Below are 23,307 nucleotides of genomic sequence, written 5' to 3'. Positions count from 1 at the left end.
TGAGGCAAATTGTGATTTGTGATATTGGGCTTTATAAATAAAATTGATTGATTGATTGATTGATACATTGCAAGGAAACAACAACAACAGAGATCTCCAGAATAGCCTCCGTCTCTGGTGAGCTTGGTGAATTGAAATGCATGCCTTTCTTTTTTACTTCAAAGTTCGTGCTACGAACTACAACGGACATACAAGCAAGTGAGACAACGTTCAAAGAGATGTTATGATGAAGTAGTATCTCCCAGTTGTACAGTATGTATACTCCATGCAACAGTGCAGAACAGCTGTAGGGTGTTCTCAAAGTAAAAAGGAAAAGCATGCGATTTGGAATGTAGCCATTGTTGGTTGTACAAGGTCTCAGGTTTGCATCTAACAAAAGCAAATGCAGTTCGAAGTATGACTATGGTTTTTCACCAAGTTTAACAAAGTAGTAGAATGTTCATATGAGTCATGGGTGTTTTTGGAAGGAACTGAAAAACGACTTAGTTTGCCATTTAGGTATGAGGTGTTCTAGTTGTGATTCATTGTCGGCTGAATCATTCCAGTGCATTATTTCTAATACTGTAAGATAGAACTGTTTCAGAGTTACATCTTGTTGCATCAACAATTGTAAGTATTTAATGTCACAATAATGGTTTTAATACATTAAGATGCTGCAGACTGGTGACACAATTGCATATTTACAGGAGCATTTTATTGATTGCGCTGAGTCGGGACAGCTTTCAATCGATGTTGTATTTGAAATGATAGACCATGTTGTGGCAGAGATATTCACTATTTTTTCCCCCTCTGTGGGCACTCGGCAACATGTGCTTGAGCAAAGCAACTCACTCTGGGCCACGTTATTGACTTAAGCACCTTGAATTAGCTGCAGCATGGAGCATACGAAAGTAAGGCTTGCCTGGAGTGCTGATTTTATCTGCTTTCTGTGTGTCATGTGTCCATTTCATGGACAGAAAAACACCAGCATTACAAAAAAGAGCAGCAAAAGAAAAGCCCTGTGTGCTGTGGCAGTGTCATTTAGATCCTTTGTCTGGCTCGTATCCTACCCAGGGCTCATGTAGTGAGGAAAACTGGTTCTGAGCACAGCCATGGTAGCAAAAGAGGTCGATGTGGACTGGACCGACATATGCTTCTGTAGTGCTTACATGCCACATATGTTGTTGTGACTTCAAGGTCAGGTAGATCTCTGTTTGGAAACATTTCTGTCACAAAGAAAGGGGCATGTTTGACATTGCTGAAGGGATGTCACAAGAACTGATGTATCGGTACCAAAACGATGGCAGAATTCCGAAAAGTACAACAGTACACATTTTCCTCCAGTATTGTAGGTAGCAGAATGGAATTTTTCCGGACCTGATGAGGTAGCACATACGCCAGAGCGTTCTAGTCGGTTAATTACCAAAGGAAGAAGAGGGCCTACCAGCATGGAAGAACAACAACACATGACAAGTAGATCTGCAGCAACAACCCAGCTCAGCTATAAGAAAAGTGTTTTTCCTGGCCCCTGTGTATTTTTCTATGCTTTGTAATGGGAGTGCTATGTATTTACATGATGCTTAAAATGCCCACATGATGAGACGTTGAGCGTCTATTCTGCGCTGAGCGCTGCACAGTCAGCATTTATTTTCTAATTGCTGAGTGTTCAAAAATGTTCAGCTTTGGGAAGAACACTGCTCTCGTTACTGTATCTTTTTTACCTATCTTTTAAAAACACTTATTCATAGATGTCAAACAGCCTGTGATGTCTTTAGAAGAATTAATGCAATTTCAAAAATATTTCTCTTTTTTTCCACATTCAGTCAGTCTACTATCTATTATATGCACATTTTTCTATACATTTCAACTCCTGTGTACTAATCCTGACATAACAACACCAAACTAGAGTGAAAGAAGAGAACTGTATTCTATGGTCAGGGTAGAAAAGCCTATGAAGTAGCATTTTACATGAAGAAAGCTACTCACTGTTGATACGTGGCACCTCTTAGCCTTCACAAGTGCATCACTACAAGGTGTGCAAGGTCATCCAGTGGGCCGGATTGGACCCTTTGGCAAGCCAATACTGACCCACAGGCGGTATGTCTGACACCCCTGTATTAATCTCTTGAACCCACATAGACAAGTACTTTGTTTTTACTGTGGTATCGAATTGGGTATCGAGAATCAGGGAATTTCACTGGTATTTGTATTGACTACAAAAGTTGTTGTGTTGTGACATCCCTAGATTGCAGGAATTGGCAACATTTTTTGTAGATGATAGAACTGACAGTTCGCTAAACATCCCCCTTGACAATGAGTCTCCAATCAGAACCTTCTCTTTTCTAAGTGACCTTTGTGTTGCTTTCCAAGTCTTCTTCTCTTTTTTTTATAGTAATCATCCAAACTACATTTTTGAAATACTGTTATATGATACCGGGGCTAATAAGATACCTTACCAAACAAGGGGGAAACAAGGGTGGTCATCATTTACGTGTCTTCTACATGGCTCATCAACTCATAAGAATGCTTTACTACTTTTTGGCCTTATACATGTAGCTTTAGCCTTAGCCTTCAGCCACTCATAGATGCTTAAGACCCTGTTACAGATCCCTTGTTTTAAAAAGAGTCAGCTAGTAACATTAAGAAGTCCACCGGTGGTGGAATTTTCAACCAACTCAAGAAACCAACATTAATTGGGAAAAGTTGTCATTTCAGCCAGAAAAATCAACAATGGCTGGCTAGAAACAAGAAGCCTGCATTTGTTAACTTCTGTGATCATAGACCCATTATTTCAAAAACAACCACACATTTAGAAATCTGCCACCGTTATCTCTGTGAATTGCACTTGTGGTATGCCAGAATGGAAAGCCTACATGCATAGCAACAGTAACTGTTGCCAGGGGTCGGTTATAGCAAAGGATTATTTGAGAGTCTAAAGATAAAGTTGTATGTTGTACAGATTTTAAAGCCCTGTGAGGCCAATTTGTGATTTTTGATTCTGGGCAATACCAATAAAATCGACTTGTCTTGAATAAGAAAACTGAGTTTGTTGCTACAAGCAGAAGTTGCAAACAGAGCTGAACAAAGAAACAAACATCACAACACAAGACAGACGAGAGGGTTCAAATGCACATAGTCACACACATGCACATACACATGCTCATACACGAGGGGACTTACTGAGGAGAATGATGACACAGAGCAGTATGGCCACCAGAGCTCCAGTTGTGAGACCATCTGAGAAGGGCAGGACCTCTGGGTTACAGGACAGCATGTTTCCACGGCTGTCACAAGCACACACTCGCACGATCAGTGTGCTGGTGCTGCTTTGAATGGGGTAGTCGTTGTCTGAGATCACTACAGGCAGGAAGTACATGCTCATCTCGCGCCGGCTGAAACCTCCCCTCCGTGTCAGGATATTGGCGGTGTTATCTGTGGAAAGATGCAAATGGATAAAGCTTGTCAGGGATGTGATGTTTTCGTCAGCCAAGGGATCATACAGGAAAGAGTTGCAATCTTTGGTTTCTTTTCTTTGTATCCTTCAACAGACAGCTTGTAACAACTAAAAACTAATGAAAAAACTCTAAGCATATTAGGAGCAACCTGTGTTGTTTGGCTTTATTTTTGAAAAATATAAAGTAGTCTCACAGCAAACACAGCTTAATTAGTAACCATACAGTAGTCCCCCTTCTAAAAAGACATAAGCATAGTGGTTACGCATGGCCTCACTTTCTTGCAAAACTAATTAAAGTCCAAAGTTTTTTTGTAAAATTCCACTTAGAGGGGACTTTCTAGTCTCCATTTTGAGACTCTGCTGCCGTCGCTTCATTTTGTCTACTGCAGTACATCCCAGTCATTGAGGAGCTTAGTTAATATTTACTTTAAATCAATTCTAAAACTATGATAGGCACACTGAAGCAGCTGTACTAAATAGAAAGGGAATATAGAGATCCAGCAGCTGAAGTTGTCCAATCTTCTACTGCAAGCTTGCTAATTGACCTCTACATTTCTCTCTCCCTCATACGGATTGTGAGCATGACCTTTTTTGATTAGCATATTTTTATCATAGACTGTATACAAATAATGGGCATAGCCACGGTGACAACACCCATTGGTTTTGTGGACTCAGGTTTTAAAGCCTTTAGTTCAGTATTCCGGTTGTCACCATGTTGGATATTTGAAGTCAGATGTGACCATATGTGGGCGAGAGGCTGGTGCTGTGGATGAGCGAGGGGAGGATGTGACCTAGAGCCCGAGGACACTATTGGCTTTGAGTGACAGCCTGTCACTCAAAGCCAATAGCCGAACTGCCCTTAATTGTCCGTAACTTTGCACCTTAAAAAAATTTAAATGGGTGAGTTGAATTAAAATTCGTTGCCCATACAGCTGTCTTGAATAGGAAAATTAGCCATAGAGACAAGGTTGTAAACATGTTTATTTCTACAGTTAAGTTGAGCATCTTAACATGGGGGTCTACAGGGATTGACCTGCTTTTGGAGCCAGCCTCAAGTGGCCATTTGAGGAACTACAGTTTTTGGCACTTCAGCATTGGAGGTTGCTGCTTAATTTTTATTGCATGACAGAGCATTCTATTTTCATTCCAATGTCATCAGACACTGGTGCTTGGTCTTTGATCGCAGCGTCAGACACAGACGAAAATAAGACATCCTTTTGCAGTGGATCATAACCCTGTGGGACGACGTAACATAATTTAAGTAGCTGGAAAATCCCTACAGGGCGGGCAGGAGGGGTGGTGAATGAATACAACAACAATAGATTTTCACCCCAGAGGCTGGTGTTTGCTCCCCATATGAATGTAGAGCCAAACCTAACCACATGCATTTGTCGCACAGTAAAACTGACATCAATACGAGGCGTTTTACTGATGCTGTAAGTTTATGTTATAAAAAAAGACTGTATGCATCTAATAAGCAGAAATTGTACACTTCCTGTGAAAACAAAAATGTATTTCAAAAATGATACCGTGAATGTAATAGGCGTAAATAGAGAAGGTATCCCAGAACATCAACAACACTTCTGAGCTCTGCTGCTAATTACATTTTTCCACACAACTCTGTATATCAAAAGCTTTTCAGGAAAGGGCATCAGAATCACAAAGTCAATCAAAAGGCTAAAATCTCATATTTTTTTTCAAATGTATGATTTTATGCACCATATTTGACATTCTGGCCCTTAAGGTTATTATCAAACCTCATTTCCTGACTGAAATCTTAGGACCTTGGAATGTTTTATTTCTTCACATGCATTAAGATTTCTTTTGTTCTCAGTAAAAAATATGTTTCTTACCTTCCCTGTCAACAATAGTGAAGTTTGGATTGGTGGCACTTATGCTAAAGACAAACTTGTGTCCAACAAGGGGTTCATCGGTGTCAACAGCACTTATTGTCTGGATCAGCTGCAAAGAATAGAAGAGGAATGAGAAAAACATGTGACAGCTTGTAATTCTTCTTAGTCCAAACTCATGACATAGAGCAAAGCAATTATCCCTACTTTTCTTTTATTACATTTAAAACATATACATTTGTATGCATTATAATTTATTGCCAAGACTGCGCCTCAGAATCTCGCTGTTGTGTTGGGGAAAAAAAAAAACATTCACAGAGAGTTAACTGTGGCCAATCAGATACATTGTAGACTAATCTGCAATTAGTGAGAAGTGTGTGGCTAATTAAAGGATTTGCTGTCTCTTGAAACTCCAAAACTATAAACACATGTAGCTGTAGTGTGAATGACTGTGAACCAACACAGATCTGTCGGCATGCACTGTGCACATGGAGTGAGCATTGTGAATGACACTTCCTCTGTAAATGTCAGGAAGTGACTGATAATCACTGCCAACTTCTGTTTGGCTCTTTGCCCAGTAACACTGAAAACTGTTTGCTAATGTAGGAAATGGTTCTCCTAAGACCTAAGCCTCTCGATTACCATGTGTTACTTGCTTCCAAGTTTGTTGATTAAAGGATATATGTATATGTATATATATATATATATATATACATATATATATATTCATGTATGTTCTGGTAATTATACACCTCCAGCTCACAGATATCACATAAAACCAGTCACATTACAAGTATATCTATAATATGCTTAATAATTAAGCAACATTATGAGAAACAAGACAAGTTGCCAGAGGAAAATGTTGGCATTGTACATTTCTGCAAACCACGAATGCTATATTTGCATGTTTCATACATATGATATCAACATTTCTAAAGCGAGGTAGTACATGAGCAGACGTAGTCATCAGGAGGTGGAGCAGATAGTGGATGGTGTGTCACCTAGGCGAGATCCCAGCCAAGTTGCACACCACTGTTCTAGATCAACGAACAACAAAACTGTCATAATTGTGTTTCCAGTGGCTTTTTAGCCATCAAACGCATATGTTTTTTTAGTGACTTGTCGCTGTGTTTCCATTTGGTATTGTGCTACAAAAAGTGGTTGGTTTTTTTTAACCAATACATTGTTGCATTCCCAGCCAGGAATGTGCCACAATAAAATGGTTGTTTATTATCGATACATTGATAGCGCTCTCCAGCCACCAAAACTGTGTTTCTTAAGCCCAAACAAGATGTTTTCCTCACCATAACCAAGTGTTTTTTGTACATACTAATGTATCCGTGGTTTGCAGAAGTGTACAATACCAACATGTTTTCTGGCGATTAGGTTGAGGTCACAGATACTGTGTCAAAAAATCAACATTGTGATTCTGTGACCCAGCGTATAATAAACCTGAACCTACACAAAAATGACGACAATAGCCAAACAAATCTTTTCAAAGTCATGAATTTTAAGCACCTGTCCTGCTTTGACATTCTCACAGACAAATGTGTCATAGGACATTGCAAACTCAGGGGCGTTGTCATTGACATCTAACACCTTGATGAACACAGGCACTCGAGTTGTCTGACGTGGGTTATCTGAAATGAATAGATACAAAATGAAAATCAGCATGCTTTTGTAGAATTAGAAATAAAGGAAACACCTTGACTAAAGTCAGCATAGGTCATATATTAGGAATTGCAACCAAAAACTATTTAAGAAATGAAAGCATTAATTACTTATTTCAGTGGCCACCACAGAAATGTTGTGCCATTTGGACGTTTCTCTGTCCAGTGATTTCAGTGTTGTGATGGTGCCATTCACTGAATCAATGTTGAACAGTCTCTCCAGATCTGTATGCCGATCAATAGAGTATCTGAAAGAGAAATGCGCAAACATGTTATTGTTAATACCAACAAATATGAAAATGCTTCACCTGTGAACAAAGCACACTGTGTCTCTGCGACATTTGCATACCTGTAATATTGCTCTTAAAATTTATCTATCGTTATCTTTCCCTGCCTGCACAGATCTGTCTTCACAAGACGAACACACTAAAGTGCCTCTTTACTTCATATGAGAAGGTGTTTTACACAGTACATCACTCCCTGTTGCCAAAAGAGAATATATTCCATGCTCTCCTTTGTCAAAAGATGATACATCCTTCCTCGTGCCTGCTCATTTGTCATAGTCAACTTTCATATTCCACTGAAATTTGAATAATGCAACACAATACACCATGTGGCATGGGCCGAGAGTGGCATATCTCTTTGTCAGAGACGGGCAGGCGCCATATGTGTGGAATGTGCGGTACTGAGCTGTGTGGAATCGATACAGCAAATTAGGCTCTTTCACTTTGACTTTGTGCAGTGCCACAGAGGGCTTACATAATTCTGGGAAATAAACAGTGTCTGTATTCACTTCACAGGGCCACCGCCACCTTCCACTGGGAAATAACCAGGGGGGACCCATGAATAATATCCTCCCCCCCCTCTGCACTGACACATGGTTAGGCTGATGGATTAGATTTAGCCAAGTGGGCATTTTCATCCTCCTGCTACAAAAAACCTGATAAGAGGAGACTTTGCATTTCTACCATGTGTTGCTTGTTTTCTTATTGATTTTATACTAGTATAATTAAAGCTGGAACAATGTGTTTTGAAACAAATTACCACAGTAAAGCATTACATCCACTTGCTTGATGAGGAAATCTTTGCTTTACAGCTCATTGATTAATTTCTAAGTTTAGTAATAGTGAGAACTTAATTCCCAAAGTGAATTCATTTGTTTTGAAAAGGGGAGAGAAGTCATTTGGCACACTGCTCAAACAATCTGGCACTGTTTAAAGGCTGAACACTTTTCTCTGTGTTTTATAGCGTACTTGACTGGCTTGTTGTCAGCATCAGGGTCCCTGGCCGACACGACACCGACGAAGCTGCCAGCAGCTGTGTCCTCGTGCACCTCGATGATGTAAGGGTTCCTGGTGAAGACGGGTGGCTCATCCACATCTTCCACGGTTACCTTGACCGTGGCGTAGTCTTTGAATTGCAAACCGTGGATGAACCTTGAGTCTAAGTAGGTGTTTCTCACCTCCACTCTGAACTCATAGTCCTTCTTACTTTCGTAATCCAGTGCCTGGAGATGAAAGAGCATCAGAAGTCAAGCTGTGGACTTTTCCATAAAAACAGTCCGCCTCCAGGATTTTGATAGGCAATTCATAGCATTTCATTTGTCTGCCTTTATCTTATTCATGCTCTAAATTCTAAGTTACAAATCCAAGTGAGGAATACTGATCTCTGGGATCTCGGGGGAGAAACTAAAAAGAGTTTCTAGCAAAAGACTGCTTTATATTATTCATTTCACAGGCTTAGGGTATCTGATTCTACACTACAGTTCGAGAAAAATTCTGCCATATGTCTTTCTTACATGAATAAACGTTATCACAGAGCTTTTTCTAATCTGAGACTACACCATTCTGTCCTACCATTGAAGTTAAACGTACATATAGACGAGATAAGACAGCTCAGATTCAGATCAAATTAAATCGTACACTGAAGCCTGAAGAGGAACTCCTGAAGGTTAATGAATTAAACTACTAAGGAAATAGTAAAAGTAGGTTTGTAATATATAAGTATTGGCTGGCATTTGATTAAAAAAAAAAAAAAGAAGTTAACTTAATAAATAAAGCGCCTCAGTCTTATCTGAAATTGTTGGCATAGTGCATTTCTGCAAACCATGGATATATTATGTTTGTATGTTTTATACATACCATACCAATGTTTCTAAAGTGATGCAGTATGTGGGCTGACTTTGGCACAATCCTTATACACTCCTTGCCCCTATCACCAAGAAGCTCACCCCTCCGTTTTGCATCCTCATGGGTAGGGTGTCCTGATTCTTGGGATGGAGGGGTAGGGTGAAGTGTTTTCAGTGGCACATTTTAAAGTGAGTGTTATAAGAAATTATCAGCAAGATGGCCACACTAGCAAAAACAAATTCTGACAGCTGCATGTTCCATGTTAATAAAGATTTAAAAACTTGATATCTTCTGTGTTAACTTAATTCATTTTCGTTTTAATGTGTTGTGGTCCTTTTGTCTATAACAAGCACAACATATTGCTAGTATGCCCATGGCTCATTAACTAACTCGCTAGCTAGCCAATGTTACATTGTTATTGTGGACTTGTGCACGACAGTCCTGCATTTTGATATATTCCAATGCTGCATTCCCCCTCGCTTGATAGCGTTTGACAACAGAAATTTAACCAAAATTCAGCAGTGAAGTTGCTGCACTTGTTAGCACTCCTCTAATATCAGTACAGACTGGCAGGGTAGGAACATGGGTTGCTAGTGTCAGCCTACAGAGCACTGCTAGTGGCCTGGTAATGAAGCAGTTTTCTATTTTTATTTAATGGCTTGTTTGGTCAATTGATGGTGTGAAATTTAAGTTGTTAACAAATTGCAAGTGTCCTGACAACTGCAAAAGGCTGACTGTAGCCCATGCAAGGGAAATTACCACTGCAGAAAACAGCATATTGGCAATTTCCGGCAAGGCTTGTCGCATCTGTTTATGGAAACGCAAGCATGCTGATTAAGTATTGGGGTTTTGAAGGGTTGTTCTATGTCATAGGGGAATAATTCAACCACTGGCCTAACTCTGTTTCAAGGGGCAAGGTGGCACTTGAAAACAAGGAGTAGTGGTAGAAATATGATGGGATTCGACCTTATCAGGGGGCGGAGGAGATGTTAGATAGTGTGACACCCAGGACCATCAAACAACAAGAATCAGTTGTTTTTAGTGAGCCATTGATGCATTTTCAGTTGCTTTTTAGTCATAAAACATTTGTGAACCATTGCGTTTTATGAGATATGTCATTAAAAGCGGCTTTTTTTTACCAAGACATCATTGTTTTTTTTGTTTGTTTTTTTCCGCATAACTCTAATCACACATTAATCAGTGCTGTCCAAATGTAAAGTTATAAAGTATCTGCTATATAATAATGTAAACATGTAACAAATCCATGGTTTGCAGAAACACACAATGCCAGTATTTATTCTTGCAATTTGGTTGTCGCGAAGGGTACACTTGTAAATTTTTCATACAGGTGGTATTCCTTAATCTATCAGTTAAAATGCATTTTATTGAAATGCTTTCCTTGAAACACTAAAGTATTTCTGGAAGGCAGCTGTATGAAAACATGTCACTTGTCACAACAAGCGTATTGACTGATTGCAAAGCCGTTATCAGTCTAGTAATAGTTACATGACTGCTCACAGTGACTGCGTTTGATGGAGGTTGCAGAATACAAAAGCATAAAGCAGTGAAGTACATGAAAGAAAATAATAAAGCACATAAAAGGAAAGAGAAACCAGGAACAAAACGAAGTCACCTTTTTGATTATGATGACTCCCTCCTGTGTGGTTTGGTCAGTGATAATGTTGAATATGTCATGACCCCCGACGATACTGTACTCCATCTCCGCATTGCGCCCAACATCTGGATCATCGGCCTTGATACGTCCGATGGCACCTCCAATCTCTGTAGACTCCACGGCAGTCAACCGGAAGGAATCTATACATGAAAGTGCATGAAATTAATTCATGAAAGACCTGTTTGTGTGTGAGATTTCTTTACTTAGTGACTAAAGCTCACTTGTGTTTAAAAGTCTGTTACAAATCAATCCAACATGGGGAGGAATGGTCTCTTACGGTTAGCAAAGCGTGGTGGGCTGTCATTCACATCGGAGAGGGTGATGCTGACTGTAGTGGTCCCTGAAAGCCCTCCCATCTGTCCAGCCATGTCTTTAGCCTGAATCACAACCTGGTAGTTTTCTTTGACTTCTCTGTCCATGCCCGGCAGGGCTGTCTTGATGGTGCCTGGAAAAAAAAAATAAAACAAAACAAAAAACCCATTCTTTTCACCACTGTAACCAATTTGAAGGAAAACTTCATTTTCGAAAATGCATTTACTGCCTTACTGAAAATGGAATCAGATTAAGATCAATTCCATCCCTGTGCTCAACCATGTCTCCTAGAAAATTGCATTTATATACTACTAATTTGGAATGCCAATTATGTTTTGAGGGGAAATGTAATTGCTGCCTGGATTATGTTCCCTGGCAACGCTTTTCTTGTGTCACAAGTGCTACATTTATGTACAGCATGAAAGTCGTGGGAGGTGGTCAGGGTGGCTGCGCATACAAAGCACAGGACTTTGAACCTAACCACATGCAGGACTCAGGATGTCAAACAACAAAGAAGTTTCGGTTAAAGATGACTTCTGTGGCGCTGCAAATGGAGCCCAACTGTTTACTGGTCAGATCTGCTGCCTACGCTGTGTGTAAACCACATTGTTCTGTCTCTTTTCTCCATGTTAAAGAAACAAACCCAATGTGTAAATAAGACGGTTTGCAGTTCTTGGAATGAGCCTTTGAAAGAGCTTGGTTATCTGTTTTCCTCTGCTTCCAGCTAACAATGTCACAGAGCTATGTACTCTGTACTGAACGCCTCCAGATGAAACTGACATTCATCATTTTATCTACCTCTTGGTTAGACATCAAGCAAGGACACTTCCTAAAATGTCAGACATTTACCTAAATCAAATTTTATACATGCTGCAAATAAACAATATGAATAATGGCTTAAAACAGCTCTGCCTTTTGAGCTTTTTTTGGTAAGTGGTTTCTAAAAGGAAAAGTGATTGTAGAAATTTTAACTACCAGCACCGCAGTCTTCTTGCAAAGCAATAAAGGAGCAGGAGCCGGCTGCTCCAGCTGCTATAAGTTCACAATTGGCCTAGTGATAACAAAGGTTTACAAAGTTGAAATTTATGTTGCCTTCAAATGGGATCAGGAAGATGGTAGATGGCAAACTTCAAACTTTAAAATTAGGCAAGGCCAGAAGAGAATACTGTCAGTGGTAACAGTAGATGGTATTGCCGTTCATAGTTACAATATTTTAACTTTTTGCCACCCCCTGCAATCAAATTTACAACATGGACAATCGAGCTGTGATCTGGACAATTACTTGACATTACTAGAAAAAACACATACAATAGTAAACTCAAATAATTTTTTTTGTTCCATTTTATGCCATGAACAATACAGCATTACCATCCCAACGTATCATCATGCATGTTTTGTTTTACCGCTCTGTCATTTTCTGCCTGATTCTATGTGAATGCAGCATTGCACTCAATTAAAACTGGTTGCACCATGCAAACTCCTTCCTTTAGAAGGCTCAGCTGTTAGTAAATATTTTTACCCAGTATGTACTAGAAGCTACTGCGTATCTACTGAACAAATTTGTCTAGAATATAAAGAAAAACAAAAAAACAAAAAACAAATCGTCTCCAACTCTGAACTGCTTTTGGAACCAAATACAATTGAAGCATATGTCATAACACCATTGGTGAAAGATGTCGTCCATTCATACGAATTGGGACAAATCATTTCCTTCCAAAAACTCTCCTAAAATTATAACTTTATACACTGGTTTCGTTTCTGGGTTGAAACATTATTTTCAAAGGATTAATATGTATGAAATAAATATGATTTATAAAGTATTTTGATCTGCTTACAATTTTTCAACTTGTTAACTTGCCCTATGCTAGAAAACAGCCTTGTCCAAATCTAAAACGAACATTACGTACTGATTACATTGGTGTAAAAATATACTGCTATAATTGTGTCTCACTTCTTGGTTTCTAAAAAGATGGGGATGCTGCTCAAGTACTTTGTCCCAGTGATGTAATAAATCAGGCTGATGAATAAAATTAAGTTAAAGAATGTAATCCACATTGAACATTATGAATAGAAACATTAGATTGCATTATACTTTTTCAATGCTGAACATTTTGAAGCCCTCAGTTCCTCTTGTAGCTTCATGTTTTCGAGGTTTTTCGAGCTCATTTCTTTCTTTTTTTAGCTGGTATTTTCAGAGTCTCCTGTTTAACTTTGCTCTGCCTTATAAAGCTGGCACCTCAGGGTCTCGATGTCCTCCATTAAGGCTCCTCTCTTCACAGGATGTCTGATTGCCTGAGGAAGAGCTGATATTTAAGGTCTGTGGAGGTGCTTGTATAAGCCTGCTCTCCCACGGAAGGATTATCTTGTAGGCTAGCATCTTGACTATTCATATGACTGGATTACAGACACGCCGGCTGATTGACAGGCTGGTAGACTGGCTGCAGGGCTGGGTGTCTGACAGATGGTTTGGTGAAGGTCTTCAGAGCATGATGGCTGGTCTCTCAATCCCCTTATACACCACATTTGATACCTTTAACTACGGGTGAAATATCTCCTATCATATCCAGAACCAGGATGAATAAGGTCCCTCCTCTAGTTTGGGACCACCTCTTGATAGAAAGTGTTTTGATCTGGGGAAGTGATATGTACCCAGGCTTTTTAAGTCACTCCTTTTCTTCTCACCACTCACACTTCCCTGACTTGAATTCTGTTAAAATTAATGGCTGTAGTTTTCTCTTGCCATTTCTTGAGCTTTCCTCTGTTGGTGACAGTGCTATTGAACTTAGACCTGGAGTCGAGTAGTGATTTTTTTTTTCCCACTTCACACAGCTTAATAATATCACGGCTTTATCATGTGTAGTTTTTTTTCTCGGGTGCTTGTCCTGCAGGTTTTCCTCCTTAAATGTGAGAAACCACATGTGTCATTACCACACTAAAGAGTACTCACAGTAACTGAAAGGCTCTTGAAAACACTAATACTAACTACTACTACTACTAATACTTTACACAAATTAATTACATTATATAAATATATCCAAATTAGCCATGGCATTAACATATTTCACCAAAATCTGTCTATTCTGTGGCATAATGCTACTTAAATTTAACTGTCTCAACTAACACAACTGGTGTGAAGTGACGTAACAGTAAAATAAGATAAAAATGTATTTATAAATGTGTCCCATTTATGCAGAAAGCATGAAAACACTTACCTTTAAGATCAAGCTTGCCAGTTGAAAATGTTATCAAACATTATGATGGACTGGACAACTCAGTCAACAGATAAAATGTTGGCATTGTATTTTTTCTGCAAACCACAGATGCACTCCATTTCTATGTTATTATGTAACAAGATGCATCAAAAATATTTTTTAACAGCACTGTGGTTAATGTTATGTTAGGTTTAGGCACAAAAGCTACGTGGCTATGATAAGGAAAAGATCATGTTTGGGCTTAAAACATGTTTGGTTTTTTTTACGACCTCAATGTCTTAATAAAAAAAACAACCACTTTTTGTGGCACAGTCTCGGTATGAAATATAGCTGTTTCTTTGTAAAGAACAACCACTTTTGAGGCACGACCTCCGGCTTGCTAAAAAACACCCACATTTGAAAACACAACGATGACTTGCTAAAAGACAACCAGTTTTGTTATTTTTGGTCTACATCTTGTGTTGCACCCTTCACAGCCCCTTCTTCAATGATAAAGTCAGCTCATATTACATCACTTTAGAAATGTTGGTACAATAAGTAAAAAATGTAGAAATGTAACATATTTGTGGTTTGCGGAAATGTACAATGCTAATATCTTCTCCTGACGACTAGGCTGGATTGTAAGTTACACTACAGAAAAGTCACAATACAACACAATAGACACTTTTAAGGGCCAGTGTCACAATGATGTCATTTTATGAGCTGGAGGCAAAACAAGACTCGCCACCACAGGGCTGTAGGCTACATAGGAGTCTTAAAATGTTGTCTTGTTGTGTTATTGGGAGCCAGAATAGAAGGAGTCATGGCTCAAAACTTTAATTTTATTGCATACTAGCCGCCACTGCCCGTCAACAAAAACAAAGACTATGGTTAAATGTGATAAGATGAAAGGACTGGACAAAGGCGATCATCAAAAATGCTCGCATGTGCAGCTCAGACTTCATAACAGGTTAGGGGAAAAGCATTCTCGGAACCCATCGGCTGTATTCGGCGTCTGACATCCGGCAGACGGTGATACAGCCTCCGGGGGCAGACCCCCGATTTTTTGGCATTCCAGTTTGATTTGGGCGGAGGAGGCGAATTTCCGTTTCCGACTTCCGTTTATATATAAGTGAATATGCTGAACATTCACTGAATGTAGAGTCTGTAGAGACTTGAGGAAAAGTATTTACTGTTGTAGGGATGAATAACGTTATATGTATAAAGGGTTATCATGCCCATCTAATCAGGAATTGGGGAGGTATTAAGAGGAATATTGGATTTCTTTGTAACGCTATCTTTTTAGTGCGTTAGCTAATGTTAGCTTCAATAGCAAAGCAAACTGGGGAAAACTGTTCAAGTGTTGTCCTCCTTTCTAAGATTTGCATAGTAATCAACCACAAAGCCTGCCATCCCACCTTCATCATCCATCCACTGAGAGCATACGGGTCGGCCAGTCTGGTCCCGTTGGTCAATTTTAACTTTTTCAAACAACACTCATGGTCCCGGTGGGCGAGTGACCTGACATGGTGCATTCGCAAATTCAGTCTGACACTCTACACTAAAATGAAAGCCCTGCTTTTCGAAGAACTGTAGCGTTCTATTTTATTTAAGTTAATCACACATTCAATCCACTCGGCACTCTGCTGCTCTATCTCCCCAGACAGAGTGCCTAGATTGCACTCTGTTGCTCAAAGAGTGTGGTGTTCTGGATACACGAAAGACACATTCAGACAGCGCTCCGAATTTAGGAATGGTCCAGTTTGTGCCAGAGTGCTCTCCGACACACGGAATGAATATTTCTGAATGCACCACTCATATCATCTTCCTCCATTGTCTAAAACAACCCAACAGAACTTGCTAGCTAGCGCTAGCTAATGTCTGTGGAGAATTGTTTTGCCTCCAGCAAAGCCATGCCCACCCAAAAAAAAACATCAGTTAAAGGGTCTATTAAGGCATTTTTTCTGTTGTTATAGCACCACCCAGTTGCCAATTAGAGTTAAATTTCTCCAGTCACCTTGAGGCGTCCTGTTCTACATATCTACCAAGTTTAGTAAAAATCGATATGGCGGTTAGGCCTAGATAAGAAATTTGCTCTCTAGCGCCCCCATTTTGTTTGATCGGGTCAATAATGGAGGGGTCCCCTCAGATTATGCGTGGTCATATGCCTACAAAGTTGCGTGGTGATCAGTGAAACCCTNTGCCAAATTTCACATGGATTAACCAAGTCAGTGAGGAGAAAAACATGGAACAGGCACACAGACACACCTACAGTTTTCGTCATTATATAGTAAGATATATGTATTCAATGATCAACAATCCAGTGTCACCGATGCAAAGTCAAAACATCGATCCATATCGTCATCTTTAGGATACACTTTTATTTTGAAAGTGTTGAACACGACTTAATGTTACCTGCTTGGTCGGGCATCTCATCCTCCTAACTTCTCACTACAGCAACATTAGCTGCTCTGTTTTAACAATTTTAGGCTGAAAAAACATGCATGCAGGCTGATATTCAACCATGCTGTTCTGTCAGGCAACGCAGTGACTTAAACCAACAGTAAAGTGAGAAAAATAATAACGCTACATAAAATTCGTTGAGCTATAAGTAGAGGAAAATGTCCGCTAGCGGCTCGGCTAATTTTTGCAATGTTAACATGCTAAAGCTTATTTCGGGTCACCAGCAAAACACAATTGTGTCCATGAACCCTGACAGTTATTACTGAGCTGAATTTGATGCTTTTGTTGAATGATGTTGTTGTTAATCCATGTTTTATGGCTGTTGGGAGAAGTTTGCCTTCAGGGCTTTAAACCAGATAGTCCTGAAGTTTTATGAAAAAGGTGAAGGTTTAGGTTAAAATTAAAAGATTTCTTTCTGAAAGGACTTTCTGGCAGAGAGCCCTGAAGGTTAACTTATCCCATGTGGTGTTTTGTGTTAGTGGAGTCAGTTTAAAGTAAACTTTACTGCACTTAAGCAGTAACAGTTATTTATTTACAGCATGTATGTGTTGGTTTTATCTGTTATGGCCAAAAGCAAAAAAGAAAGGGGTGGTAGCTTCTTTTGTATGTGTGTTATATGGGCATATAGTATCGTCTCATATCGATGGCAGGCCCCTTAATCGCAACGAATCGTAATTGTATCATGGCAGATTTTGTAATATCAGCATATATCTTTTTTCAAATAATCAATATAATATCGTATCGTGATGAGACTGGTGATGTACACCGCTAGTGTTTAGTGGAGTAAAATCTTTAGTTTTATAGGATCAGCAGCATTGATGAGCTGCTCAGTCCTTATTCTTCTTATTTAATTCTCAGAAAGACTTTGCAGTGTGAAAGAATCTGTTTACAGGCTTGCATAACATTAGAAACTGCATCCAACAGATCCTGCTGTGTTTGGCTTACCATTTTCAGAATCCACAGAGAAATATGGCTGTCCCTGTAGAATGCTATAGACAAGCTTGGCACTGTTCCCATATGTTTGATCATCAGCGTCATTGGCAGTTACGGTGGCAACAGATGTACCTGTGAAAAGAACATGCAAAGTCAGTTTTAGTGCCAACGCAGTGATACTGCGCGGCATGATTAAGTAACTGACATAACATATGTTTTTTTGTTTTTTTTTAACTTTCTCTTCATATGGTAAGTAAGTTATTTGGACTGATCTCTAATTTCCTATCAAATAACAGGGCTGTGGAGAAAAATCAAATTAGTCGGCCACAAAAAGGCAGTGATGTCTAAGTTTACCAGGAACAACGGTAGTAATTTCGTCCCTTTTTACAGGAACATCAAGATAGTTGCTTCAGCTTAAGAAACTGTTAAACAAAGGTGATAGGCTTGCAGACTCTACCTAGGTTTCTCCTGGCACCTCAGTTAAATCTACTGCGTTGATTAAACCCTGGTGTCCTAGTAGATGTATCTCTTAAATGTCAGAGACTGAAAGGTTCTACGACAGCAAGACTTTAAGTGAAGATTTCTTTCTCCTTAGTTAATATATATGTCACAGCGTCTAATAAATCAAACCTTTACCAAAGCCTGTGAACAAACAACATGTTATCTGTTACATGTTTGTTGCACAGTCTTCAAGATAAAAAAACTCTTGACACTTAGCTTAGCAAGGTCATATTACTGATGCATTTATTTCTAACCTCTGTTGTCGGAGCCAGAGTTGTGGGGACATTAGATAAATACTGACAAGCTTCTATTGAGGAGCTGGGATGTAATTACTGTACTCAGGGACACTGTGTTTCTTATTTCCAGCTGGGATTATATCCAGCAACTGGTATTGAAGCATTATTTGGCAATAAAACTGTATCACTTGCAGTATCATATCACTTAAAGTCCAATCACAGGGACCACATGCATTACACATGGGCCTCCGCAACCAAGTGATAGGTGCCAGAATATGTGTAATTTGTGTGTTAAAGAAATAGAAATGATTAAATTAATACATATATAAGCTTAGAAAGAGCTCAGTTCCACTCACATATCCTGTCATTGAGTCACTTCTATATTAGGTCCGGCATAATCCACCCAAGCGTTTCAATAACGCCACATTGCAAATACTGTCCTTGGCATTCAGGAGACCTCTGCCGTGTCCTCTTTGGGTCTGACTGTCTCCGTGCATACTAATGAACCCTTGAACATCTGTCCCACTTAGTCCCAGCACTGATAGCATAAAAGGGAGCTGCTGATTTTTCATGGCTGGCTGGCTTGATTAACCAGTGTGTTCAGTCTGAACATATAAGGCAGTTTATCAGTTCGCAGACGAGCAGTGGTGACCCTGACCCACCTTTTGTCAGTATCCATGCAGCCGAGAAATCTAAGAACAGTGCAATATGAATTCCAAATAGGGCATTGTTGTTTGTCATATAAGCAATTGGGTTTTGATTTGCCCCTGATTGCTCCTGTGTATTAATTTGTGGTCGCATAATTGAGGATTGATTTCAAGTTGCATGCATTATTTTCATAAGCTTTGTTTATATTCATGCCACTTGGTTTATTTATATGACTTGAATGGAATGAAGTGAAGCGCAATGAGGCAAATCCTTAATTGGAAAGAGTGTGACAATCTAAACTTTCAATATTTCCACTGCCTATTAAAAATGGCAAATGGCATTACTTGTTATGAATGCCCAATGAGCCTGACCAAACAAACAGCAATCACAAAAAGAGTGAGTAACTTTGAGGAACTGAATACAGTATCACAATGGGCTAGCTGAACAACACTGGTTAATGGTTTTTTTGTTGTTGTTGTGTTATGTTTTACATTCCCTGAAAAGTCTTTTGCAGCATTCAATTAATTATATGATTGCATACATTTAGAAAACAAAGTATGGCTACAACCAATGATTATGTAATTTGTTGGTTTATATGCTGATCATTTTCTCAGTTAATTGCAAATCCACTGAAATTACAACAAAAGCAACAAAATGCGAAAGAAATCTCTGGCAATATTTGCCAGCGTCAATTGTGACTTATTCAAATTGCATATTTTGTTCAACTAACAACATGTTCTCACTCTCAACTCGTCAAATACGTCAGCTTGGTCAGTGGCCCTATGCTTCAAACTATGGCGCTCTAGGCACCCCTCTAGTCACTTTTGGACGCTTAGGGACGGACGACAATTTTTGCTCATTACATGCTCAAAATAAAGTTCTATGTTCATAGGAAACGTAGGTTTCATCACTAAAACCACTTTAGGTGTAGGCAACAAAAATACTTGGTTAGGTAAGGTTTAGAAAAAGGATCATAGTTTATGATTGTTACTTAACTTTACTTCCGACGTCAGTCGACTAGAATGTCACCTGACACATGTAACATAGGTCACTACGTAACAAAGTTAAAAAACCTCAACATTGACTTTCGGTTTCACACCAGACACAAACAGCAGTCTCCTAGGTGAAAGCCCTGTGTTTGTTTGACCCATTGACCCAGATGGATTTACACTGAAGTTAGTTGAAAGCCTCATACAAATGCCTTGTGCGTTGGAATCAGAAAATGATAGCTGATTAGCAAACTGCCCCATTTGAGGTCCTGGGAGTGAGAACGAGCTGCAACTAATAACCCAATTAATAGTTTACAGTATAAAACAGAGAGAAGCAGCAACGCTTAACATTTCAGAAGCTTGAAACAGAACCTGTTGGACAAATCCATCCATCTCTAAATGAACCATCATAAAACAAACCATAACTTACCCACTTCAGACATTTCAGGAACGCTGGCGAAGTAGATCTCCTTTGCAAACTTTGGCTCGTTGTCGTTGATGTCGTGAATTTTTATATTAAATTCTGTGTCAGGCTCCAGCTCTGCGTTGGTGTTTCTATCCAGAACCTTTGCATTGAGTGTGTACATAGCCTTCTCTTCCCTGTCCAACCTTTTGGTGGCATGAATATCCCCAGACTTCTCATCGATCAGGAACAGGGTGCCTGCCCCGTCTCCAGTCAGAACGTACTTCACATTGCCATCACCTTTGTCCATGTTGGAATGCAGCTGAAAATTAGAGAGAAACATTTTATATATATACAGTAAAATTTAGAGAGAGTAGAGTGATGTTTCATGGGGTTCTATCTGCACACTCACACTGTCATGCACGTTACACTAACAAGAAAACACATCATTGACAATTTGACAGTTTTTGTAACCAATGGCAACAGTACATAGCTGTTTGAACTTAAATTATACTGAAAAAAAACAAATATTCACAAGTCCTAATCAATGTCCTTGAACAACTCTCTACATAATAACAAATCCTTGCCTATTTTGTTGCTAACATCAAGTCTAGTACAATACTTAAAATACTGATACCTTTGATTCTGTTTGCATGATAAAATTTTCAGTCACATTCAGATAAAAAAAAGAAAGAGGTTTTTAAAAAAAATGTAATGCAATTGGTCTCTTAGTGCAGGTGTATGAGTTGTCTTTAGGCATTTCTGAAAAAAATGTGGTCTCTCTGGAAAAATAGCTAAAAAAAAAGGCAATAGACCTCTTTTTTTTGTCAGTAGACAACATTTTTTTCTTTTTCTCTTTTCATTGGTCTGTTATATTCAACTTCACAAACGCACTGGAAAACAGGGTTAGTAACCACTAGAAAGCAGCATTGAGGCCAGTAAAAAATGTTACAGTGGTTCAATCTCTGGCGTTTTTGCCAGAGCACTCTGAAGTCCTTGAGTTGAAAAAACATCTACTCAGAGCGGAAAAGAGCCCCAGGTTATCTCTTTTTATCATCATCTTTTTACCCACTGTCTAATCAGATGATTTGAGAGGCGGTCTAGTTAGTAAACAATGGATAAGAAACTGGTGGTAGCAGTTGCTGGATACCCAGAGCTATGCGGCCCTACGATAGGCAGCAGGTTGTCAAACCAAAAATCTGCCTGAAAACGGCCATCATAGAGGCAAAGCTCCTGGACCAACTGGTGGTACTCCCCATGATCCACCCTCTTTTTTAGGGTCTCATGTACCCACACAGATCTCCTTTTCCCTGTGCCCAAAAATCTATTTGCTGACAGCGTCTCACCCTCAACCCAAAAATCTATTTGCTGACAGCGTCTCACCCTCAACCCCTCAAATATATAAATATATTTATATACTGTATATGTAAAAATATGTTTTTTTGTTTTCCTGATGAAGTTTCTTTTCGCCTATATGTAAAAATATGTTTTTTTGTTTTCCTGATGAAGTTTCTTTTCGCCTACCAGAGTTGTAGCTGTGTCTTGACACTTAGTAAGTTTGTTTTCTGCATCTCCAAGTTCATTTACTGAACATGCAATAAATAAACAGTACAACATGTCTTCCTTAGGGACACACAGTTTTTTTTCTTCTTTCGAATAAAGTTTATTTTTGTCTACCTGAATTGCGGAGCCCTGTGTCTTGACACGTGGGTTAGTTTGTATTCTACGTCCTTTAATTCATTTACTTAACATGTAGTAAATAAACAGTACACTATAATTTCCTTGGGAATGAATAAAATGAATATACTGTTTGGCCAAGGGGACCTCGACTACATTTTCACCAGTCTCGATGTATGAAAACTTTGACCCTCTTGTGAACACTGAAATAATGGCGCAAACCCACTGAGGAATCTATCTGTTTCAGTCTCAGAACAGAACATTGCCTTGGCACCCACGGTGTCAAGTGTGACACACTCCATTAGTTCAGATCAAATTAGTCTTAGATTTTTCTTCCAAATTGTGCCTTTGAAAAATGATGAAAACCTAACCTACAGCAACAATTGCTAAAATTAGTCACCTCTGACCTATCCATCACCTTGAAGCGGCTCCAAGCGTCATGGAGGAGTAATGGCGGCATACTGTGACAGACACTTGGTTCAAGCTCATTACTGTACTGGAATCTGTCACCAGATATATTTAGAGCACTATCTCATGGGTTCACATTTTAAATGACAAGTAGTTAGGGACACAGAATGTACGTCACCAGCGTATTAATATTAATGTCTGCATGCTGTGAGGAAACTAATTATATTTTTTTCCCCGCAGTTGGAAGAGTGATGTCAACAGTACAACTTTGAATAGAAATCAGAAATGTATTGCCAGCTATTCTCAGGCAGAATTAAAAAATGGGGACGCATGTGAAAACAAGATGCTGTCAAGTTCAAATGAACAGTATGCGCGGTATTTGCCGTCGTGTTTGAAAATATTTCCATGCAGATGAACTCCATTATCCAGAGTCTATTAAAGACAAATACATCTCAGCTTGTATTTTCATATATATCTGTGTTCTGGGAGAGTCTATTCATTGTTTATGAATATGAATTCTCTCCCAAGCTGCACACCAGAGAACCAAGGATTTATGACGTGCTATGGATGTGAAGGCTGCCACCGCTATTGACTATGAATGACAGGCTAATTTTGGTGAGAAGGGGAGTGTGTGTATCATTTTTTGCATTCAAAAAGGGTTTCGTATCTGAGGTATGTGCATTTGCTCGCGGGAAAAAGAAAATCTTGAATAGAACCATGGTCACCTTTTCTGTCCTTTGAAAAGGTTTGTCACAGTAGTGGTAAAGTACATTGGCTTCAGGAGTCGTA

At 39.2% G+C, this 23,307-nt stretch overlaps 1 protein-coding gene across 1 annotated transcript in view; it reads right to left on the bottom strand.

The window, feature by feature from the left end:
* LOC126397486 (cadherin-10-like) overlaps positions 1 to 23,307 on the bottom strand; it is a 41,836-nt gene that overhangs the window by 3,663 nt on the left and 14,866 nt on the right. The window contains exons 3-11 of the mRNA XM_050056325.1: positions 20,461 to 20,755; positions 17,669 to 17,788; positions 11,035 to 11,202; positions 10,716 to 10,897; positions 8,207 to 8,460; positions 7,065 to 7,201; positions 6,802 to 6,923; positions 5,287 to 5,395; positions 3,160 to 3,411 (exon numbers count right to left, since the gene is read on the bottom strand). Of these exons, the coding sequence (XP_049912282.1) occupies positions 3,160 to 3,411; positions 5,287 to 5,395; positions 6,802 to 6,923; positions 7,065 to 7,201; positions 8,207 to 8,460; positions 10,716 to 10,897; positions 11,035 to 11,202; positions 17,669 to 17,788; positions 20,461 to 20,755 (1,639 nt within the window). The remainder of the gene's footprint in view (positions 1 to 3,159; positions 3,412 to 5,286; positions 5,396 to 6,801; positions 6,924 to 7,064; positions 7,202 to 8,206; positions 8,461 to 10,715; positions 10,898 to 11,034; positions 11,203 to 17,668; positions 17,789 to 20,460; positions 20,756 to 23,307) is intronic.

This window comes from Epinephelus moara, chromosome 11 (genome assembly GCF_006386435.1).
Source record: "Epinephelus moara isolate mb chromosome 11, YSFRI_EMoa_1.0, whole genome shotgun sequence".
Classification (NCBI taxonomy): domain Eukaryota; kingdom Metazoa; phylum Chordata; class Actinopteri; order Perciformes; family Serranidae; genus Epinephelus; species Epinephelus moara.
This window is presented reverse-complemented; position numbering and strand designations above follow the sequence as displayed.